The following is a 23504-nucleotide window of genomic DNA, read 5'->3' as shown; positions in this document are numbered from 1 at the left end:
GCAAGACATGCTTGCACAGCCGCAAGCACCCACGAATGGCCACACTGACCATGCAAGTCAGATGCCCCTTGTTTGTTGTCTGCCTCTGCAGCAACGGAGATTGGGGCAATGTAGTACTCATCAAACTATGCACATACTAAATCAGCCTGCAACAACCATGAGGAAAACATTATCTACCACTCATCTGAGTTTGTCAAGGCCAATTTCAAACGATGCCTTGTCCCACTGGTGTTTGGCATATGCAATCTTGACATTGGGGTCAAGTGCTTCAAAGCCGGTAACTCATCAGTATCATCATGAGCAAAGATAGTATAAACATACCAAGGCAAATAAAATATACATCGGTATCCTCTGTGTTGTGATACCACTTCGCAACATTTTCCAAAGCGTTTTGAATTGCATCACTGACTTTGGAAAATCGAGGAAGATTGGCCATATTTTCCCATGATTTCTGTAGAAATTCAAGGACAAGTATCATGCGCCAGACCGAAGGGTTGTGTGAGCTCGAAGATGTTTGCGTAGCACTTGCTGGTTCCTATCATTATTGTTAGTATACAAACAATATAATCAATGTAGCTAGTAGCGATGACGAACTTGTAGAACCTCGTGCATTAGTTTAATTTCTCTCAGTCCCTTTTGTTGAGTCAAAAGTCAGCATAGGACTTCCCCTTAAGGTTTGGAACATCTTCGCTGTCGTCAGTGAGCTCAACAAAAAGGTTCACACCCTAATGAGATGCCACAAATTAGCTTATAGAACATAGTATGTGAGAGAGAGGCAAGACATGCCTTTTGAAGCAACAGCATCCATGAAATGAAGCTATGCATTGAAGCCCAGCGTGTCCGCACCCACTGCATCAGCTCGAGGATAGGGACATCTGCTTGCTTACACGACTGGGCAAAAAAAGCACGAGCCTGCAGTGATGCATGAATCTGTGATATGTACTAGTTAGTATGATGTCAGAGACAAGGGCTGCAAGACAGCATACCTGCTTCACAAGTGCTAGTGCCTTTCTGATCGTGTCCCCAACTCCAAATTCATCGTTGTTGTTGTCATCATCATCCTCTTGGTTTTCACCCTCAATATCCGCCTCATCTAAGTCGGCCTCTAAAGCATCCAGATCTACATCTTGGCCCTCTAGCTGAGCGTGTTTGAATGTGGCTTTGATCTTTTTGAGAAGCTTGCAAGCTGATGTTGGTGAGACAGCTGTGACAAAACGTCCAGCAGCAAGGTTGATGGTATGTTCCATACATCTGCCCAAACAGTGAGATGCACAAAGATACATATCGTAGTGATCATACCTGACATGGCCTTGTACTGGATCCCACAACTTTGCACCAGGTTCCTTGTCGGCATTTATCATATCAGCAAATGCAACAAGGCACATGTCGTTACTTGATGCGTTATCGCAGGTAAACCAACCAACTTGATTGTTAATTAGTATCACGTAGATTAAAAACAAATAAAAACTTGCTTTTGGACGAAGACTGTAGCGGTCAACTGTGCATATGAGTAGATTAGCCATATTAGCTCCAGTATGATGTCCTTCGATGGGTGAAAAGGCCAGCTGCTCGGTGAAGGATCTTCAACTCAGCTGAGGGTGCAGCTGATATAATTGTTGAAGGGAGGAAAATATGAGTGTGATATGTTCGTCCCTTAGGGGAAGCGGAGAAAGCAAATATCCACTGGTCAACTCTAGGGGGAATGCGCAAAGCGCGGGAACAAAGGTGCTATAGGCGCGCGTCGAAAAGCGGAACTGGGTGAAAGCGGTATGCGAGCGATAGTGAGATGTTAAGACGTGTACTGAGACGCTGATAAGACAACTGATGTGGATATGGCCACTAGAGCTAACTGCTACTAGGGCTTGCGATGATTTATTCAAAACATAATAAAAACTCGGAGATGGTGACTGTCTATCATGGTGGTGGTCCGTGGTAATGTGTGTTGTGTAAAGTAAAAAAAATGTGTAATGAAAAATGTGTACCAAGTGAAAATAAACATGGTACGATGTTGAAATAAATGATAAATGGAGAAATGCATACCTGGGAACTTGGTTGGACATGGGAAAACACAGTGGGAAGTCAGGCGCCCTATAGCGCTTAGGCGCGGGAAAATTCGCCTAAAGCGCGCGCAAGTCGCGCAAGTCGCGCAAGTGTTGCCTATGTCGCGGAAGTGTTGCCTAAGTCGCGCGAACGTCGCGTTTATCGCGCAAGTGTCGTGTTACATGCATGATACTGTAGACTCGACCTATGTTGCAATATGTGCCATTGTGAGGCTACCCAGGATCGAGTCTCTACATCAGTTCGAAGTTTCCAGTCATTGGGTTTGTCTGGATGCGCATGGATATAATGGCCGGTAACAGACAAAAATGGATCAGCAGGGTTGGATGTCCAAGCGTCGAATGTGAATGAGACTTTACTAGGTATATCCTGCAGCAAGTTCACTGTTAGGATGATAGATATCCTGAAAAGAAAAGAAAGCACCTTTAGAACATCTTTCAGCCATGCTTTGGTAGCTGCTGCTTTCTTCATTATTTCCTCATGAACGGCCTTACAATGTGGAATATCCTTGTTGGCCAAAGATGGTTGGAGGTAAGTCAGTAGGCGACGGAATGGGCCTTTTTCCACAAGCTGGAATGCCTGTAGATTCAAATTAGATGTTGCTACTGATGAACGAATGTCAGAGTCTTACCTTGTCCTCGCACACAATCAACTCCACAACATAGTCAAGAAGGCCACTGGTTGTGAACATGGGTGCTCGCGGCTGATGAACGACAATGCCATCAAGACTTTGTTGACTAAAATGTAAGTCAATGATGAAGTCAAATGGCAACATGGGACTGAATATACCTATCGAGGGTTCCAGTACCATCGGACTTCAGACATGCCCTCTCATTCAAGGGAATATCTAATTTCTTGCAATTTTCTTGATAAATCTTAATGTGGTCACGATGTCTACATTCCATTGTCAGCATAAATACATTGATAACTGATATGGAATATTTGCCTCGAGATATGAGTATGGAGGGTTGACATGCTACCCTTGAAGAAGCATTGTCTAGCAGCAACACCGTTCTTTCTACTGAACACTGCTTTAGTAATTTTTCAAAAACAAAAACAAAAATGGAGATGCACTGGCAGACCGTGCACACATGTCCTGACTCGACCAGCCTGGTATGTGGGTCTACATAGTCATCTTTCTTGATGAAGATGGTATGAACATCTGCAGTTCGTTCAGTCTTAGGACGGTGAGTTGAACCCTAGATTGTACATGAGAAAACTATCAGTGCAAGTGTTTCTAGCGACTCACCTTACGATCCGCATCTCCCATATCTTTTGTCGATGCATATGCATGCTCTGTATCATCCTCAGCTTCAGTGTCACCACCTATTGCATCAGGATGATCGAGATTAGTGCCACCGATATCTATGTCGTCGTCACAGTCAGATTCTCCATCATCAACGGAAGCAGCAGGGCTTGCAACAATCTTGCGTGCAACTCGTCGTCTGGTAACATCCAGATTGTCAGTAGCTTTCGTTTACCTTGGGTGGTGCTGGATGATGCAACATTGTCAGGATCGAGTACCCTTGTTGAAGGTCAAGATGCTTGAGTAGAATGACGAGCACCTGCTATGATAGCTGCAGGGGCAGCAGCACCAGTAAAGAACGGATGTAACGGAGCAGATTTGTTCATAGATGAGGAGGGGATAGGCTGCTTGTCATCCACATCATTGAACCATACCATTTCAGACGCATCTTTCAGCTCGCCGTTTGGACCAACAGCACTGTCAGACATTGTGAGTCGTGTTCAGTCAATGAAAAGTCAGTTTGCCGGCTCATATTCCTTTTGTTTCCATGTTGATTCGTCGAATAGTGCAAACAGATGGGTTCAACTTGAAGATAGCATTCAATGATAGGTCAGATGTCTGTATAATTGCAACAAATTACATGAGTTGCCAATTGAGAATCGACATTGCGTCATCAATGCCGAGTCAGACTCGCAGATGTGTGCCGCCAAGAGTAAAGCCTCGAAACATGTAGATTGATGTAGATGAATTACTGTTTAGAGAGAAATGATATACAAGACGAGTAAAGGAAGTTTAAGCTTGTACTGTGGTTGATCAAGAATGATTAATGAGCTACAAGTGTCAAACAGTGAAATGAATCCAACTTGAATAACGTGAATCAGCAGTGACGTTGAACGAGCATTCTAAGATGAGGTACAGTTATAAATACTTCAAATCTATACTACAACATACTGCTTTCAGATCTCCACCAGTCTGATACATCTCCGTGGTTCGAACAGGTTCAGGAATTCCTACAGGTCATCAAACCGGGAACTGGACCGATGGTTCGGTCCCCCTCATTATCCGAACTTTGGACCGGACTTCAGTCGAGTTCACAACGGTTTGAGTTCGAATCGTGGTTCTGAACTGAACTCAGCCATCACTACGTGGTAGATCCATAGCACAGTGTCCAAGACTTCTCATGCAAGGTTAAGGGCATCCTGAAATTCCGGAATTGTGTCAACTAGGATGGCCTGCAACTGCATCTCTAACTTGGCCGTCTGCAGGAATGCTTGCCAAGTGGGCGGATAAAATTCCAGCTTTGAGGGATTCTTGTGGTTTGTCTTGACCCTTCGTTTGCTATTGCTGGATCGATGAGCATCTTCAGGTGTAGAGGTATGAGAATGTTCATGACTTGAAGACAGAATAGGGTCGGATGGAGAGCGTGATGGAGAGCATCCACGAGAGGTGGGCTGTGTATGACTGCGACTTGAGGAAGTAATTGGTCGAGATGGACGCTGAAGAGTAGACTGCATACATGAGGATGATGAGCATACATATTTGACTTGCTGAGATGATTGCTGATGTGGAGACTTTGAATGAGAGGAATGACATGTAGGTGAGCGCCTGATGCGTTGAGGAGAACATGGGCGAGGAGATTCAGAACAAACATGGGACTTCGAGCACCTGACACATTGAGGAGATTGTGGGCAAGGAGATTTGGAATGAACATGTTGGGATGGGTGTCGACGAGGGGATTGTGGGCGATTAACAGTACATGCCCCTTCCTTTCCCTTTGACAAATAGGTTGGTGAAGGAGCTTTTCGCTGCCTGTTCTTTGCATGATGATGCTCGAGAACATCATAAACCTAGAATACAAATAATTAATGTGATAATAGAGAGAGAAAAAGTAAATACTTTATCCTGCTCCGTATCTGTGGGCTCATCATCCAAATCTACTTGTTCGATATCTCCTCGAGCTTCATTGTCAGGACAAGGACGATCCAGATTTTCGTTGAAATTCATTGCCTCGTCTATGTCGTCCGTTGGCTGGTGCGTGTACTGACCAGCATCTCTGTCCCTGCAATGAGAACATAATATCGGGATGAATGCAAGCGATAGAAAGAAGAACACTAACATCTCCATATTGCTGTCAAAATCATCACCATGGTCAGGATTGTCATCGGGTGTATTGCATTTATGAGAGTTTGGCGCAGACTCCCTGTAGTCATCCGTATTCTGCCTGTCCTTCTCGCCACCACCATCATGTTCCATAGACTCCCTCTCATGACCTGCATCTCACTGACCCATGTTCCGTCCAACTGTTCGTGACCATTAGGCTGAGATTCTTTGAATCCGAACCTTTCCGATGAGCGAGCCACGTATGGATTTGGATGGGAAGGAGGAGCCTGAGAATGCTAGCTGCTTTCTGTCGTTCTGCATTCGTTCAGGTTTTTCTTAGAAGTGCTGCAAGGTTTTGCAGGAGGCTGAAAAATTAGCTTGAACATAATTTTTTTTAAATGACATTACATTTTTCTTTCCTTTCTGAACCTGCAAAGGAGCCATAGGATTCTCTTCCGAGCTGCTGATTTAAAGATTGTCACCCTTCAGTCCTTTCCTTGTTGGCGGGGCAGCAACCATTTCTCCAGCTCTTCACAGCTGCACTGCATGACCGCCAACACCATGGTTAGGTCTTGAGCTTCGCTGAGCAGTCGCCTCTAGACTTGGAGAAGAACATCTGGGCTTTTCCTTGGAGGCATGGTACCAGGTGACTTTGAGTATGTATGATGTTAGCTAGTTATACCAACCAACATGACATAATCCATGTTACATAATCATCATAATGTCTGAGTACATGGTTCACATACTAGTAAGAAAGGTGGCATGAAAGAAAGATAAATGTACTATAGGAAGACATATAAAGCCAGATGAAGGATATTCTAAAAGAGGTATCATAATTGTGTCAGCTCATGCCAGTATCATTAGGTCTGGCTTGTGCTGAGCTATAATGAATGACATAGGGAAGGGCCTGCTGTGGGTTGGATGATGGGTGGAGCCCCGGTATGATAAGTACTTGGGGCACTTGGAGAAGCCACTGGAAGGAGTGGAGATGACAGTGGGGCTGGTTCTTCATCGTCAAGTTTCGCAATGAATTTGGCAAGCATTTGGAAAATGTGCTCATGAACAATGGTTCCTTCGATATTGGACTCTGTGCGATAGATTAAAGTGTGCCATTTGTCGACGATGGGCTTGAATTCTACAAAGTAGCCTGATACCCTGTCCATCAGAATATCACCTTCGGACATGGCTCCCTTCTTTGCCAAAAGGTGGCGAGTAAACTACTTGTAGCACCCAAATTTACGTAGGCATCCGCCCACAGCATAGTTGTCTTATCCCAAGTCTGAGTGAGTATATCATGTGCCCCGTCATACTTGGAAACAAATTTGAAGAAAATGTAGAAAAGTCACTCAAGGTTGTCACTGGCGTTGTGCTCAATCAATTCCAGCTGAGCGAAGCTGTTGGTGTTGTTGTGGTTCTTTTTTGTGTCGATGGTTATCTTTGACTTCTTGAGGATGTCAGTGTTCTTGGACATCTTTTTCAAAATGCACATAGACAAATATGGTATAGTTCCCTGAAATGTTGAGATCAGTAATTGATAGCGAGAACCATGAACTTCACATTCAAACTTACAGTACCAAACGAAACAGTAAATGTCTCGCCCTCCTTTATGATTGACATGTGGTCAAAATCAATGAAATACCCAATACATTCGTGGATTATGAAGTTGTTTGGGCTAAGGTCTCCGTGCAAAACTTGTTGTTTAATCATCGCTTCATGAGCTATAGATAAGATATAAGATAATACAACAAATCAAATGCATGAAGCTGAACTTACCAACCACGAAGTCATGAAAGGCACAAATCAGTTCCTTTCTGGAGCTGAAATCCCATAACAGATCTCCACAGGGGGTCAAGAGAAGGCGCCGGTGATACCTGTTAGAGAACCTCTTGTCTGGCCTGTCCTCAAGCAGGACACCATATCCATCTCAAATGTGGGCTGTGCAGTCAGGCTCCCCATCGAATAGGACATCCAAATGGTCTATGAGTTGGACCACATTAGGGATGCCCTTGACCCTCTCAAGGACGTCTACTTCGTGGTATCTCTTTGCCTCAGTCACCCAACAATCTTTCATCAGCATACTGCAGGATCCCGAACGCGGTAGCAAACTGTTTTGCAACAAAATAGACTGTGGCTCTTCCACAAAATGGCCATAATTGAGTACATTTTGTTGGAATTGTTAGTTACCCAACCAATCGCCCCCACTGCTAGGTCGGTGTGAGTACCCTTGCAAGAAGGGATGCACATATGGACTGTGGGGTCGAGACCCAAGCGGCTCGGATCTGCTAATGAGACAGCAGCTATTGCATCAGCAACACGAGAGGGTGACGATTGGATGGGAGTCAGAAGGGTTATGATCAGGCCTGAGTGGTCGCAATATGGTCCATTATTTCGACCGTAGTATTTGATCCGTGTGATATGCCTGGACTTCAATGAGGATTCTGGAATGAGTTGGTGGAAAAGGCTAGCACTGTACTTGATATTCAGGTCAGCCTCGAAGATGACGTGGCCTTTGAGCTCTGATCTGAGTAAGTCTTTGATGTGATCGTAGGTGCGACCGCCCTCAGGTGGGAAGCCCATCGAGCTGAGTGAAGGGCCACGCAGATAAAGGTCGAACGATGTGGTGGCTTGTGACATCGGAAGTTTGATGAATGAGCAGGTCGAATGTGGCATCTTACTATGGATTTACTAGAGTTGAGACCAGTCAATGCTACTATGGAGTAATGAATACTGCAGACCAGTGTATTCTACAACAATAACTCACCTGTTTGTCTGAATATTCGTCGAGTTGTTAAGCGAGTGCTCCCTCTAGTGTACAGTGGAAATGCATGGGCAATGGGCATCTCAATTCATCATCAATCAAACTTCAGGGTCTCTGCATTGAGTACATGTCAACTATGATGTCACTAGTAAGAAAGAAAATGTATCTATCCTTGCGGCGCATAGTACAGGCTATCATAAATTTGCTTATCAAAGTACTTATTCAAGTAGAATGAGGAATGGTAATGTGCAGAAGTAGACTTAGTCAACTGAGGATCTGCTGCAGCACCCAGTTTTGGGATGATGTTGATGAATGCTTGAATTTGCATTAGAGGAACTATATCTCCCACCAGAGTACCATTAGCATGTTTTACATGTGTCAATGTGTGCATTTCGGTGACAGGATCAACTGCACTGATCTTAAAACTGTGCACATAACAAAGATATCAATCACACCATGTGATACGTGAGCCTCATCGAGGTATTGGGCGCATGATGAGCTGCAATTCGCAGACAGCATGACCTTCAAAAGAGGGGAAAGATGTCAGTGGCAATCAAAATATATATGATTACTAAAGAGCTCACCCATTAACCCTGACTTAGGCCAATCATATGTGCTATCAACATTGACAATGGCAACATCCTGTCGGCCTTTTGGCCACCCAGGGCATGCAGGAGAGGCATGCATGGTTTGTGCAGGTAAAACAATATGGGGATTGTGGAGACAGACTTGCTGCAACCGAACAGTATGCCATACTTGAACGTGTTCGAAAGGGATATTCAAGGGGCAGTCAATCAGCGATCTTCTTGGAACCCCCACCCCAAAAACTCCATCTCCATTCCTTGCATCACGTCAAAGGAAGTCTGAGAGAGCGTGACATAGACCTGGGATGTTAAATCAATTGGCAACCTCATCAATTTTCAAGCCAGTGTAGGTGGGGTTACAGTTGAGATGAATGGCAGTGCTGCCAGCAAGGAACATACAAGGAGGGTGAGCCTGAGGAATTTCGTGGTGTCTTGTAGCAGCCTACATTCTTATTTTGCTGAAGTAGTTGGCAGTGGTACGCGTGTGATTAAATTCTTCTAAGAGTGCGGTTTGCGGATCTATCAGTTCATCATCCTCCCCATTTTCTTCCTCATTCTCATCCCCTTCATCCTCACGGAGTTCTTCGAGATCTGGATCTGTGGGAAAACTCTTGAGAGATGTAGCAACTGCGAAATGATGTAGTTTCTCTTCTCGATCTAAGTGATGACAGATCTGGGGGTCGTAATTGTTGTTGTTAGTACACCGCGCTGGGTCCTTGATTTCAGAGACGTGCACATGTTCAGTTGCATCCGTGGACCACTGGATGGGGGTGCCAACTTGGCATGCACTAGGTAATGCTCTGCATGAGCTCCAGCTTGGGTATGTGCCAGTTATCAATAGCTCTCTTCATACGCATCTGAGCACCTAGTGTCATAATAACATCTTTATTGTCATGAAATGTTGCGAGTGATCTGTTGATAGCTGTGAGTGAGTTGTCGTCAAGTGTGGGAGACTGCACCAAGTATCGGACGTCCATTAAAGCACGAATTGCAACCACAAATCGACGAGGGGCTGCACCAGCGATCAGTCCAACGATGTAGCACTGTATATCACGATGGACTCTGCCCATGACTTGCTTCAGTTTGGAGATTCCGTTGGGGAAGTGGCGATAGCCTGTGATGGGCTGCAATATTGAGATTCAGAAATCAAATTCCAGCACTCCGAGAACTGTAAGACACCATTGCACGTCATGGTCATAGAACTGTTTATGCCAGTGATGCAAAGCTTCCGGTGTAAGAAAGATTGCAGGATCACTGAACTGCCAGCCCATCCAGAAAGGCACAAAGACATCATTTAGCCGGAATTCTGCACATGTGGCAAAAAAACCTTCCAGGTCGTTAGGATCAACATTGATGCTGGCGAGTTGCTCAAGAGTGATTGCACGTGTACATGCGAGGTGGTGAAACTTGTCCCCAAACTGCAGATATGACGCCAGTGTAAATGGAGAAGTTTTACCGCGCACACATGCGAGCATACATGCCTCAGGGATATCGACAATGTATGCTGCAAGGGGGGTAAAACAATGGCGGATGTTTCCCACTGGGTCAGACATCATAATTCCAAATTTGGCGGCTTTCATTAGGGGTTGTAAAACGATTGAAAGACATTCATGGATGAGGCGATCTTCAAGCATACCCCGCATTCATTGATTGGGGTGTAAGTATTGGGGGATAGGAAGGAGAGCCGTGAGCATAAACACCTTGGACAAGAGCTTCGTGCGAGTGCGCATGTGAATATTAGCAAGGCCTAGCAAAAGTGGGTGTGCGACCCTGGCACCTGTCATTGTCGTGATATTAGTTTTGTCGGATGAAAGCACAGTGCCAAGGACTGTTGCACCTTGGGGCAGTTGATCCTACAGTTTTGTGAGATAACGCAGATCATAAGTCCATCAGTAACACATACCTGATGCTCCAAGCAGCGTCACACGTCAACCATTCTGAATATACACGCAGGAGCCATGCTGCAGTCTTGTAAACATGACGAGGGATGAAGTCAAGTTGGTCGTGAAAGAGGGAGTTACTGAAGAGACTCTCCAGATACTCAACTGGATCCCTCCAGAATAGTTGAATTGGACTTTTCGTGCCATGAAGCGAGGGAATGATTTGGCATTTCCAGCTTGGTCCCTTGGGCAGCATTTCAGCCCAACTTTGCAAATCTTTAGCATTGTTAAATGATAGTCTCAATCATTTTATCTGTGAGGTAATGTCATGATTGAAGGGTGAAAGTAAATAAATAAAAATATGTACCATAGAGAGCTGCAAAAATTTGTCGATTGCTGTCATGCTAAGGGCAGAATGCAGGAGGAAGTCAGCGACCTCCCACTCTTCCCTTGATGTGAATGGGTTAAAACAGGTTCTCCTTCCTGTATTCTGCATGCTCATTGGCATCAAAAAGATCCAGAAATGTGACACCGTCCTGAGAATAGCACTTGGCTGCACCCTCATACCATTCCTCGTTACTTGGAGGTAAATCTCCCGTCGTATTGAGTAAGTCTCTGTCCATGGCATCCCCAGTGTGAAAAACACAACCTGACTAGGCACTTGTAAAGGTACTTAGCTAGTATATGTCTAATGCTCTGCCTATGCTGCTATACTTGCAACAAAGATGGAAGAATGTTCGACCTGAGGGAAAAGCTACTAAGGACAATTCAAGATCAAAAGACCCAAAAGAGTGCTAAAGCGCGGGAATAGCGCGTCACAAGATAGAGTGCTAATGCGCGGGAAAGAGCAGAAGTCAAGAAAGCAGACACTGAGTCAAAGGAGGGTAATGGATAGCGAGTGAGATCAAAGGTATTGATTGCAAGGGTAAGGAAAGTCAAATAGGGGCCATAGAGCGCAACTAAAGGGTGACTACTTCTAAGTAAAACCTAAGGGAAGGAAATACAGTCGAAGGGAAGTAATGTCAAAGTAATCACCATAGGCTTCTTATACTAGTAAACTATACCATCTCAGACTCGGAAGGGATAGGATATACATGTAATAAGACTGTAGCACTTGTTACAAACTCGAGGCAAGGCAAATTACATACCAATGAGGTAGGATGGACAATGGATGGATTCCAATGTTTTGGGTGGATCCTAGAGCGTGAGAACAGCGCGCTGGACTAGCGCTAGGCGCGGGAACAAGCGCTAGGTAGAGCGGACATGCACTAATGCTCCTATAGACACATTGCTGGTAGTTTTGATAGTGCTATAAGCGTGGGAATAGCGTCGGATAAGTCGCGGGAACATGAATAGTGCTGCGGGAATGTGCGCACATAGTGCAGGAAAGTGCGGAATAGCGTTGGACAAGGGTTATGGCTGAGACAAGTGAAGACTGCTGATAGGGGAGTGGTGAATAATATGAGGGATAACTTTGGTCCACCTATTGAAGGCTTATGCAGGTATACATGCCTAGCGCCAATATGATTGTCGCACCGGCCTGAGCATCGAATTGCAAGTCATCACCAACATAAAAACTCTGACTTATATTGATATTAGTACTAGTAGCATTCAAATTCTGAGGTGGATTGAGGGATCGTTGTGGTGGAGCTACGTCCGCGAACTCCAAGATATTGACAATGTCACGAACAGAACTGTGACAAGATGTCCAAGGCTGGCTTAGATGGCGAGTGACGCTGGAGTCTCTGGTGAATACTTTTCTGCATTTTGGACATGTAGGTACTGACATTGATTCAATATGCGCCAAGTTCCCATGCTTCTTTCATTCCCAAAATCTTCTAAGTCCAGCTGTGCAATCATAGTATCAAATCAAGTTATTACCTGTGCATCCATATGTTCTCTAACTCTGAAATTCTTTCTTGCTCCTCTCCCAAAAACGCCTACTCTCCCTCTCACTATTCCTGCTATTCTTCTGACTCTCGCGATTCTGATGCCTCTTCAACTCGAAGCATATCATCCCCCTGGGCTAATCCTAGGCATCCACGCCTTTCACACTCTCGGTCGCAATTGTACCTTGTCAAGGAGGAGGAAAAAGAGGAGGAGAATTTACCCGTAGCAATGCATTCTGTGAGTTGCACCCACTAATGTGTTGCTTTGTCACTCATCCGTTGTTTGTCACTCATCTGTTGTCTGCAGGAACGAGACTCAGCTGAATCCGACCACTTGTTCGATCAACCAGAGGAAGATAACTCTGACCTCACACTTGAGGCAGCCCAGGCCAAATGTAAAGTGTGTCAAGCTCAGAAACACCTGGCCGACTGCCTTTTGGAACACCATCAAATACTCACCCATATCTACTGCCACCGGGCAGAAGCTGCAAACACGTGTCTATTATTGGCTGACCTCGATGTTGGATGCATGCACTCAGAGTGGAGGAAAAGCGGCATTGTAATGTTTGCTACTCTCCGAGCGTGACACTGAGGAGTAAGTACATTTTTCTTTTATACTACTACTGTTGTTAATTAATAATCTATAAGACTATACTAGTGAATAGCCGGTTATCTCACTGTGCATGTATGTATATACAATCACTGCTAGTAGTATATTCTAGTATTACATGTATTTCACATTTTACAGTGTGTAACAGTTTGTGTTGTGTACAGTGTGTGCACTTTAGGGCTCGGGGAATTAGGGATCCCGCTCTGGTTGACCAGCTAATTAGCACGACCCTCTGCGAAGACCTAATTGACCAGTGTAAATGACAGCAAATTCACTCAAATTGACCCATAGCTCTTTGACGCTGATTTGCGCTAATTTGCAGGTAAATTTGGTCTAATTGACTGTAATCTACAACAAAGCCGCCAATCACCATTCCTCCCACTCGTCATCACCCATCAGTGTCGAGGATGAAGTTGTGGCAGCCATCACCTTTGGTGTTGACAGACCTCCGCAAGCAGCCGTGGGCTGTAGAGTGTGGTCTGACAAAATATCGAGGAGGTACGCGGATGATATGTTAATATCTTTATCCACGTCGAACTCAGTGCTTTTCACGCCAGCTAAACCCACATGGCCCGCAATATCACCATTATCAAGCCAATCCCCATCTTCATCATCCAAGTCTGAACATCTGCCTTGATGTTTGTCGGTCAAGCTTGAAATGATGTCCATGGTCATGGTAGGTGGTCAAGCAGGCAGCGGGAAGACAGACGGTGTCTCAGGTTTACCATGGATGGTTGCATACATATCTCGCCATTTGACAGAAGGAGCGACCATCGTATCGAGCTTCTGAACCTTGGGCTTTTGTTTCTCGGGTATCTGAGTATGATTGACTTTGACTGGTTTTCTTTCATAGAACTTGAGTCTGAGACAAGGACTGGCAACTTTATAGTATGCCATCAGTAAGTTCATTTTATTGAAGAAGAAAATAAGATTTGACTCACAGCTTTTCCAGCTGCAAGAATGAGGCCTCACGCAGCTTCGAGAGTGTCGTTCACCCATTTCTCCAGGATAACATCACCCGGAAATTTCTTCATCCATGTTTCAAAAACATGGACTATGGCCTCCATCTCTGGGCTTCGTTCAACGAGTTTAAGGCCATTGACTCGACTGCCCAACCTGACTTCTAGTTCTTGATTGACGGCAGCAGCCTCGCCAATGTCTGCAGTCCATTCGGCGTCTAAGGTGAAGTTCAAGAATTTATACTTTGACTCCTTCGGAATAGGAATGTCTGTTGGCAATGCTGCAAGACAGAGTCGTAGTTCAGCTAGTTGATCCTTGATATGTTGCATGTAGCTTCGCGATGGGGAGGACAATATTTACAATATTTCAGCGACTTGAACTTCACAATATTTCAGATTCTCGGTGATCTTCCGAGCCGGCAACCAAATCAACTTATATATCTTGACTATGATGAGCTAGGGTGGTCTAGCCGAACCGGCCAAACTGAACCATTGGACCCAAATTCACCCAAATTGACACCTGGTTTTCGAGGGTCTGAAATTCACCCTGTCATTCACGGTAAATTAGCAAGGCAAATTAGCCCACCCCAAATTCCCTGAACCCTAGTGCGCTTGTGCTGCGTGTGCTACTGTCCGTTTGTGGCAGACTTGTGGTCATTTGTTTGTGATGTGTGTGAGAGTTGTGAGGGTGTGTGATGTCTTGTGTGGAGTTGTCAAATGTGTGGGAACTGTTACGAAATCAACAGTTTGCTGATGTGTGGGTGGCGATTTTCAGCATCTGACATCTAGGTCTGTCATAGTTTGAACTTTGCATGCTCTGAAATCAAAGACTATTGTCTATTTGGCAATCCACCTGTCTGACACCTCGCGCCCCATGATCAAGAGCACACCCAAGTATTTTGGCTCTCTTTTCATTGACTGACACCTCAGGCTTTACTACCTCCGGCTACTTCACCAACAACTCACGACAAACTTATCGTGCTGAGTGCATCATTATATTAGCATCGTGAAGTTCGCCTCTCAAACATTAAACTGCGGAGCTGCAGGCTTCCTTAATGTCAGAACTTCCCAGTGCCATCGATGTTTTTTTTATCTCCGTTGTCGCTCGTTTGAGCGCGTAGGATAGGAAAATTTTGGTCGGACGCTCCTGGACTCTACCACGACCCATGAGCCTGGCAGAACATTGATCAGAATTTGAATTCACGAGTATCCAGAAAAACACAACCAGTAGGTCCCTCCGCAGTCAGGCCTACATCCAACATTCTGTTCCCATGAACACGAGTTATGTGGGCGTTTCTCTAATGATTTAATTTCATCTTATGAAGTGGTGCATCGTGCATACACGCTATAGACAGCCTTCTTCTTGCCCTCTCCTGGGTGCCAGCTTTCAAAAGCAGCTCAGCCTGCCCAGAAGTTGGTCCGTCCCCGTCATGACGATGATGCCTGTAAACTCCACCCCCGAAGTCCCCGAAAACTGTCGAGCTCCCAATCATCCTATCTTGAGGATGGCGTTCAAAATCTTGTGCATTATTGCAGTCTCCCAGAAGTCTCTCGAGCATTGGAAAGATACGAATAACGAAGAATGGAAGGAGCATGTCTCAGTAATGGTCAATCGCTTCCAGAACTCAAACGTCACTGTATGTTTGATATGATCCAATCTTTATCATACGGCTAATGTTCAATGACTGGGCTTTAGGCCGGGCTCGTACTCGCAACTACTAGTATACTCATATCGTCTCAGCCTCCTATTGAGCATTTGATGGCTTATAACTCTTCAATATCGTACATCTTTGCCATGGTTTCATTTGGTGCTGCATTGCTCAGCGTGACATCCGGAACTGCGGTGCTTGTTATCTATCAAGCTAGCACCACTCACAAAGACATGCAAACCTTCAAAGTGAGTCCGCTTGTATGGGCTGGCTCATGGTTTGACACACGGCACAGCGTATGTCACGACGCCAAATCACCGCGCTGCTGATATGGCTGGCATACCCCTCAATCTGTCTGTCAGTCTCTACTTGCTTTTTGTTTGTGTGTAAGTGAGGCACTAGATGTGTTCAGAATCACTTATGAGTATGGCCCCGTTTCCTTTGGTGCAGCTATCTTTATCGCCTGCTTCTGGTCTGACCATGGTGTTGTCAACATCATGACTATCTTTGGCTGTGTGGCTTTCCTTACAAACGGAGTCCTCACGTTCTACCTTGCCAGCGTTGTGGACAGACAGTAAGCTAGTAGCACTCTTGTTGGATCTGTCTCAATATGCTTTGCAGGCAGGTCGATGATCAAAAAGACCTCCCCCGCACGAGTTGTTGACAGGCATCATACTAGTATAGGTGTTGCATGGATTCAGCTTTGACAGTGCTGCTGATAACGGTGTGATAATTGTTGTAGACCACTCAGGGTCTGGACGCTTCGGGTTGTATACGAGTCGGTCAACGGCCCGTAGCAGCGGAACTTTCGCCAATAACTTGCCATGTCTCTCTATTACACTTAATACGTGGATATGTCACATCGCCTCGTGATCGCCCATGCGGACTGTCCATACAGCAAAGTGCCGTAGAGAATAGATGCCCAGGGTCTGCATGTATAGTAATGCAACTTGAAAGCGCGGTATGTATGTTTATGTAAAGGGAACAAGAAGGGCTAAACGCTGATCCGCAACGGACGTAACACCGTCGACTGCGGGTTTAAAGGAAATTGGTGGCTGAACGAAAGTGTTTACGCAAAGAAAGGACTTGAGTGAATTGCTATAACTGCTTGTACAATGCCTAGATGGTGACGGGGATAGAAGTGACTTAATTCCTTTATCGCAACGAGCCTTTTCATCGCATTGAAACAACAACATAGGTCATGTTTCCTCCAGTATTGTTATGCTTGTTTGAGTCAAACCGAACTGGACCACCTTTCGGACTTGGAGTCTATATCCCATAATCCAAGCCTTTGAATCAACGTGCACAATGGATAAAAGAACATGCTACGCACTAACCTACACAGACAACAACCCATCACGGCAGTATATGCATCCCGCGATGTTGAGATCAAGGACAAACAATGCGGGTAGTCTGTTAAACCCAAGTTTCTCGCAAACGAAAGTTGCTTTGAACAGACTAGCCGTCGCGAGTCTGTTCTGGCTGGGACACAACAACTTGGCATTATGATCGTGGTAGGGTCACCTCCGGGAGAACTCGCAATGATGGCAAATGGCAAGATATGTGGAAAAACATGCAGATGAAAAGAAAGAGATACTGCGTCAGGCTGTGTCTAAGAAAAATAATCATTGAACGACAAAATGCAGCCGAGTGTAACCGTTGTGACTAAAAATATAATTGGGCGCGCTCAGTGTCAGCGCCCCTCTTGACAATTATAGGGTCTGTTAAATCTAGCGTTAGCTCATGCAACAGTGCGAAGGGGATGAGACGATGTAGCAGGCGGCAGCTGCATAATGGGCTCACGTGGACCAGCCCGGTCTTGGTCAATGCATTAATGAGCCAAACGTTGTCATTGATGAATCGTATACGGCGTAAAAATAATATTTATATCGCGACGGCGAATTCGAGGAAGGTGCAAATGGATACCAGTCTGCATGCGAGAGCAATGCACCCTAATAAATTGCTGGAAGAGCTCGATAACACCAAGGTCCACTATACAATGTTCAAAATGTGAGCTTCATCGCAATCTTAGGCTGCCCCGCAACTTGTAACAACACGTGTTCTAGTCGGGTCTCAGTCGTATCCACACACTCTAGAATATCGTCAGAACTTTCCACACCAGACGTAAGACGATGACATACCTAACGATTATCATTGCAATTTGTCATTAGGAAGGCAACTCACCTATACCATCGACGAATACGAAAGCGCGAGATGCCCCCATACTTCCTCATACATATTGAATCTTGGCTTTGTGATCATCAGCGAGGTTAAATCGCTCATCAATCGTGGCAAAGCACGCCCCTGCAAGAACTTCGTGACAATGATCAGTAAGATCTTTGACTGATTTGGATGGCCTGTTTTCTTGAGTCTGGACTTGCAAGGCGCACTTTCCAAACCCGAGACGATGAATCTCAGTGGCATGATCTTGCTCTGCCTCGAGGCTAATGAAACTATCATTACACATATGTTAGACGTGCAGAGCGAGATTCAGTATGGTGCGGCGTCTGTTATTGATACTGTTAAATACTGCACAGCAAGTGGAAATTCTGGAGAAGCGTGCCGCAGCGTCTTACGTAAATTGCAGACATAGAAATGTTCAAAGACACGCAGAAGGGGCGTGACCATCAAAATGTCCCAAGAACGATGTAGTGGTATAGACATAGGACTGGCTGGGCGCTTCGTCTACACAACACATGGTTGAGTCGTGTATCGAACATGAGGATAAGGCGTGGAATGCGCACCCCAAAGAACAATTGAGATACAGGTGCCCAACTTCCTCCAAACTAAACAGTCTCAATTAAGTTACGATCTGTCTCTCTAATCGGTGCATCGGCGCAGTGAGCACGCGTTAACTTTGGTGGCTACCGTGAGTAGTACTTTGCACTGTTCTACTAGGCGATGTCGAGCATTCGTTTACTAGCGGATCCTAGCAAAGATCTCCTACAAATCTCCGAGAGCGTCAGCATATATAGTCCCAAAGCTATCTTCGGTCAGAATTTATATTTCTGTGAGCAAGCTGTCTCGTAAGCAATGCCTGGCGTGCATGTATTGATAATGAAGGAGGCCCGTCTACTCACTAGCCATCGCCAAATAACCTAAAGACTGCGCCAGTTTTCTCGCGCATAGATAGTCCACGACCTGCCATCGTCGATGTCGATACCCCGAGCGCCGACCATGTCTTCCCCCACCATTGAGGTGGACGACATTGCAGCAATCAAACTATACAAGACGATTCGAGGTCATACTGGCAACGTGAACGGTGTTGTGCACCTGCCTAACGGACGACGACGCATTATCACATGTTCGGATGACGGCTCACTGCAACTATGGGACCTCAAGGGCGGCGCACAGATCGGCGATGACTGGCGAGATGGGGTAGATAAAGTAAGAGTGTCCACAATAACATTGTCTCCGAACGGCAGCACTGTGGCAAGCGGAAGTGATGATGGGACAGTGAGGTTGTGGGATGTCAAGATAGGAAAGGTCATTGTCAAATGGATTGGGCACACTAAGAACGTTGAGTCAGTGTGCTGGAGTGCAGATGGTGAGCGAGTCGTGAGCGGATCCTTCGACGGGACAGTAAGGGTATGGGATGTCAAGAGCGGTGAAACAGTCCTGGGTCCAATCAAGACCGGGCACACGTGGGTGTTCGCGGTGATCTACTCACCTGACTCAACCAAATTCCCGACCGGTGGTTATAACGACGAAATACAAATATGGGATGCCAAGACGGGCGAACTGCTCACAACAATCAAACACAAGAACTGGATCTTGCAAAGCTTGGCTTGGACGCCAGATGGAAAGAAACTCATCTCCGGTTCCCGTGGCCCGATTAGGATATTCGATACAGCCACTTGGGAGCAGATCCGGGGCCATGCTTGTCAACTGTCGCAGGAATCGGCTACTCTGATGACCTCAGGATGGTGCCCGCAGCTAAGAATCATGGAATATCAGATATCTCGTGAGGAGGACCAGTTCTGTGGATTTTATTCGCAGCTTGCGCAGTGTTTTCCGGAGTTTTGTCGGTCGTGGCGGCGAACTCGAGGAAGGTGCAAATGGATACCAGTCTGCATGCGAGAGCAACGTGCCTCAGGAAATCACCGAAAGAGTTCCTAGGCACGTCCGTGAACGTGCTGAGCCTCAGGCATGGACTCTCTTATGGTTTCTCGTGAGGACTACATACTTCCGTGAGGAGGATTGGCATATTGTGTAGGGCGTTACCGGGGTTGGGCGGTGAATTTGAGGAAGTTAAGACCAGATAAGTTACACAGGGAAGTTCGACGACGTAGCTCGTTCCAACCGGTTATTGCGCGTTCAACATGGCTTCCGACAACCCTTCCACCACTGCGATCCATACCAATCAACGTTATGTAACATGTAATCCATCTTTTCCTGAACAAGGCATGATCCAAAGGAGTTATCTTCATTTAAGCACACGATGAGCATATAAATTGTGTCGATGTCGATTGAATGTGGAAGGCTCGTCAGAGAGCTCGTCGTCATTGTCACCATCATACGCAGTAATCCACTCCGGAGGCCCTGATCCATCCTTGGGGTTGAAGCAAGTTTTGCGGTCTAAAGTGTAGGTGGACGTTATGTGAGTTCGTCACTAATATCGTGCTACGGTATCAGGCGTGCCAAGGAATGCAGACTAGCTGAAAGTATTGTCTTTGCGTTTGAAGTTTGAAGTTTGCACGAAGTCGTTAGTTTGTCCATGTTAGTAGGTCAGTCTTCTCTACTCATATATCGATGTCATTATGCATGTTATAAAGTGTGTCTACGCGATAGATAGCGACAGGAACCGTGACATGGCAATCCTATCAAGTACTTGATCAACTTGAAGTACTTACAGTTGTGTGGATGGATACGTTAAAATGTGGAGAATCAGATCTGTATATGTCATTGTTGGCCCAGGAACCGCTCTAAAGCAACGAATCTATACCGATACTGACGCTCTCATACCCTGCAATTATCCAGATTAAAGACCATTATATCCTCTGCGCCAATTTTCACCAGTTGGTCCATGGTATTCGCAATGGTCTTCTTCTCAACCATACTACTAATCGCGACCCAACCTTCCTCTTCGAGAGGACTGATGGTGGGTGCTCTTCTTCCAGGTGTAATAGCTGTTGCCTGAGATACCGATTGCCTACGAATATTATATTCACAAACAACATATTTTCCAGCAGCCACGACTCCGGCTATTCGGCTCGCGATGAGATCGATCAAAGGTGCATGATGGGCGCGATGGGGAACGTTTGATTTTATGAGTACTGCCTCCGTTTGGAGTATTGTCGCGATGGCATGCAGACCGGCTGCTCGCATCGTATCTCCAGACTCTGAAATATCGTTAGATCTTTCTACGCGTGACCTGGGACGATAACATACCGACAAGATCAACTATTCAAGGATCAAGATGTGAACATCCTTGCAATCTGCCATTCTAGCGTGCGACTTACCTATACCATCCGCGAGTCCAAGAGCACAAGCTGCTTCTACACTCCCTCCCACATACTGGATCTTGGTTTTGTTATCCCCAGTGAGGTTCAATCGCTCATCGATCTTGGCAAAATACGCCCCTGCAATGACATCAAAACTTGTAACCACACGTTTTCCGGCAAGATCTTCGACTGAATTGAACGGCCCATTCTCTAGTGTTTGCACTTGCAAAGCGCACTTTCCGAACCCCAGCCGATGAATCTCCGTGACCCGATCTTGCATCTTAGCTTCAAGGATAACATCGTGGCCCGTTATGCCAAGGTCAACATCTCCATTCCCGACGAATGATGGTATGTCTGATGCTGGAAGGAACACGCTGCGGCGGGGTCAGATTCGATTAGATGTAGGATCGGAGCCGGAGTTTTACAGAGCTATGGGGTGATTCATCACTAGGCAGACGTCAAGCCTGTTGGCTCTCCGGAATTGGATGTCGGCGCCTGTAGATTGCTTTGCATATCGCTCGGAGATTTAAGAAGGGACGCACCGGAGAGTAACTCGAGACATTTCTCGTGCAACCGTCCTAGGGCGGGTCAGTACTAACGATCTATGATTAAGACTCAGATGAATTGGACCTTTTTTTGGAATCGCGAACAGCAGTCGGCCATCGAGCAGGTCCTTGTCTGATTTTTGAGTCAGCTAGAGAGATATTCACCACGCAGAAGGTTACTTACTCATATTTAGCTGTACTAAGTTGCAAGATCTGCGGGGATCGTGTTTCGAGTCGTGTTTATCAAAAGCCTCAATTGACTCATTACTTGCAGTTGATTACCAAAAGCAGCGGCTACTATTGTGGGAAAATGTAAGTTATGTAACTGCACACTTGAATTACGCGGCCTGGGAGTCGGACTGGACTGTATTAACTCTCTTGAACACCAGCTCAAGCTTGCCCACTTTCCAAATGATCATGCCTGATATGGACTCACTCGCCCATCCTCAGGAGAGGCGGTTTAACCCTTACACAGAAAACGGCGGTACAATCCTTGCTATTGCTGGTGCAGATTTCACTGTTATTGCTGGCGACACACGACAGAGCGAAGGATATTCAATCCAAACGCGATACGCACCAAAAGTATTTAGATTGTACGCGTGTCGTTATGTATCATTTCGTCTCCTTCTCTAACTTTGTCTTTCAAGAACCGATCGCGCGGTGCTGGCTGTGAACGGGTTCGCAGCTGATGGCAATATGTTTGTGAAGAAGGTGAAACAACGTCTAGAGGTTCGTTATTCCCTGATATGATTCCGTTGTATATGCTTATGGGGCTACGTAGTGGTACCGTCATGCGCATGCGAAAGATATGCCTCTACGGGCCATAGCAAGATTAATTCAAACAATGCTTTATGCACGTCGCTTCTTTCCCTATTATGTATACAACATTTTGGGTGGCATCGAGGAGGATGGTCTGTTCATCTTCATGCTCCACGTTCTTGGCTTATTTATAGAGCTTCTCAGGTACTGGTGCCGTGTATTCGTTCGACCCCGTGGGCTCGTATGAACGAGAGGCCTGCCGTGCTGCAGGCGCTGCTCAGTCATTAGTCCAGCCATTCCTAGACAATCAGGTGAGATTAGGGTGCTCAATATTCTTCCCGGTTGCAAATGCCATCCTTCCCGACGTCGCCCGTGCATTTTGTCTGACGTTGAAACTCCTAGATCTACTTCAAGAACCAACAAGCTGCACAGGGGACCTCACATCCGTCGCATCTCCCGCTGGAAATTGTCTTGTCGATAGTTATCGACTCCTTCACGAGCGCGACTGAGCGTCACATTGAAGTGAGCCCCATATTTTGGTTATGTGATCCCATCTAACTTTGTGCAGGTCGGTGATGGCCTTGAAATCTTCATCGCGCTAGCCAAAGGACGGACTCTGCAGGGTATGGAAAGCGTTCGGGGTCTGCAAGAGTTAACCGTGACAGAAGATGGCGAACGCTTGTTTGTCATGAGGAGGGATTTGAAGAAAGATTAAATCGCTTGTATTCTGGACAACTTTCCCTCACTGAATATATTTTGTCGTTGTCGCAGCCTGGTCGATACGTTCTTTGATATATAGAATACAAAAGGAAACACTGAAGTGGTCATTATTAAATACTATGCAGTGATTCCATTTAGCTAGTACGCAATTAGTATGTGTAAGATTTTTGCATGACGACGACCACCTGATCTGCTGCCGGGCACCACAAGGCGGTACATAATTAGGTAGGATGCCGCGCACTGCACATGGCAATCAGGATTATCGTTGGCTCGAAGCCAATTGATTCCGCGTGTTGGACTCTG

General features: G+C 45.8%; 8 protein-coding genes across 8 annotated transcripts; 2 read left to right on the top strand and 6 right to left on the bottom strand.

Moving 5' to 3' along the window:
- Window positions 1-180: 180 nt before the first annotated feature.
- DFJ58DRAFT_731906 (uncharacterized protein) lies at window positions 181-3792 on the bottom strand (the record flags this gene model as incomplete). Its single annotated transcript, XM_041386104.1, has 13 exons — window positions 181-266; window positions 322-535; window positions 847-930; window positions 987-1251; window positions 1300-1343; window positions 2296-2427; window positions 2482-2637; window positions 2690-2795; window positions 2848-2952; window positions 3160-3257; window positions 3308-3484; window positions 3540-3583; window positions 3624-3792. 13 exons carry the CDS (start codon window positions 3790-3792, stop codon window positions 181-183), a joined length of 1680 nt encoding a protein of 559 aa, XP_041240014.1.
- Window positions 3793-4482: 690 nt separating this feature from the next.
- Window positions 4483-5557, bottom strand: DFJ58DRAFT_731905 (uncharacterized protein; the record flags this gene model as incomplete). The annotated part of the gene is made up of 2 exons (XM_041386103.1): window positions 4483-5151; window positions 5201-5557. The coding sequence occupies 2 exons, from the start codon at window positions 5555-5557 to the stop codon at window positions 4483-4485; spliced, it is 1026 nt and encodes a 341-aa protein (XP_041240013.1).
- Window positions 5558-6746: 1189 nt separating this feature from the next.
- DFJ58DRAFT_731904 (uncharacterized protein) lies at window positions 6747-8038 on the bottom strand (the record flags this gene model as incomplete). Its single annotated transcript, XM_041386102.1, has 3 exons — window positions 6747-6914; window positions 6974-7122; window positions 7594-8038. The coding sequence occupies 3 exons, from the start codon at window positions 8036-8038 to the stop codon at window positions 6747-6749; spliced, it is 762 nt and encodes a 253-aa protein (XP_041240012.1).
- A 1150-nt stretch (window positions 8039-9188) lies between these two features.
- Window positions 9189-10299, bottom strand: DFJ58DRAFT_731903 (uncharacterized protein; the record flags this gene model as incomplete). Its single annotated transcript, XM_041386101.1, has 3 exons — window positions 9189-9523; window positions 9600-9870; window positions 9934-10299. The coding sequence occupies 3 exons, from the start codon at window positions 10297-10299 to the stop codon at window positions 9189-9191; spliced, it is 972 nt and encodes a 323-aa protein (XP_041240011.1).
- Window positions 10300-13491: 3192 nt separating this feature from the next.
- DFJ58DRAFT_854912 (uncharacterized protein) lies at window positions 13492-14414 on the bottom strand (the record flags this gene model as incomplete). Its single annotated transcript, XM_041393881.1, has 3 exons — window positions 13492-13777; window positions 13835-13987; window positions 14098-14414. The coding sequence occupies 3 exons, from the start codon at window positions 14412-14414 to the stop codon at window positions 13492-13494; spliced, it is 756 nt and encodes a 251-aa protein (XP_041240010.1).
- A 1043-nt stretch (window positions 14415-15457) lies between these two features.
- On the top strand, window positions 15458-16596 carry DFJ58DRAFT_51489 (uncharacterized protein). The gene is made up of 5 exons (XM_041380773.1): window positions 15458-15721; window positions 15781-15981; window positions 16029-16119; window positions 16184-16307; window positions 16355-16596. The coding sequence occupies exons 1-5, from the start codon at window positions 15515-15517 to the stop codon at window positions 16395-16397; spliced, it is 666 nt and encodes a 221-aa protein (XP_041240009.1). The 5' UTR covers window positions 15458-15514; the 3' UTR covers window positions 16398-16596.
- A 3890-nt stretch (window positions 16597-20486) lies between these two features.
- DFJ58DRAFT_805666 (uncharacterized protein) lies at window positions 20487-21984 on the bottom strand. Its single transcript, XM_041391124.1, has 7 exons — window positions 21907-21984; window positions 21808-21855; window positions 21720-21755; window positions 21603-21672; window positions 21196-21551; window positions 21125-21136; window positions 20487-21075 (listed from the first exon to the last, which is right to left on the bottom strand). Exons 1-7 carry the CDS (start codon window positions 21908-21910, stop codon window positions 20693-20695), a joined length of 909 nt encoding a protein of 302 aa, XP_041240008.1. The 5' UTR covers window positions 21911-21984; the 3' UTR covers window positions 20487-20692.
- Window positions 21985-22046: 62 nt separating this feature from the next.
- Window positions 22047-23369, top strand: DFJ58DRAFT_805663 (nucleophile aminohydrolase). Its single transcript, XM_041391123.1, has 6 exons — window positions 22047-22315; window positions 22370-22451; window positions 22504-22633; window positions 22686-22792; window positions 22884-23003; window positions 23050-23369. Exons 1-6 carry the CDS (start codon window positions 22134-22136, stop codon window positions 23194-23196), a joined length of 768 nt encoding a protein of 255 aa, XP_041240007.1. The 5' UTR covers window positions 22047-22133; the 3' UTR covers window positions 23197-23369.
- The last annotated feature ends 135 nt before the right edge of the window (window positions 23370-23504 follow it).

This window comes from Suillus subalutaceus (assembly GCF_016647625.1).
Source record: "Suillus subalutaceus strain FC151 chromosome Unknown DFJ58scaffold_114, whole genome shotgun sequence".
Lineage (NCBI taxonomy): Eukaryota > Fungi > Basidiomycota > Agaricomycetes > Boletales > Suillaceae > Suillus > Suillus subalutaceus.
The sequence above is the reverse complement of the archived record's forward strand: the minus strand, read 5'-3'. Positions and strand labels throughout refer to the sequence as shown.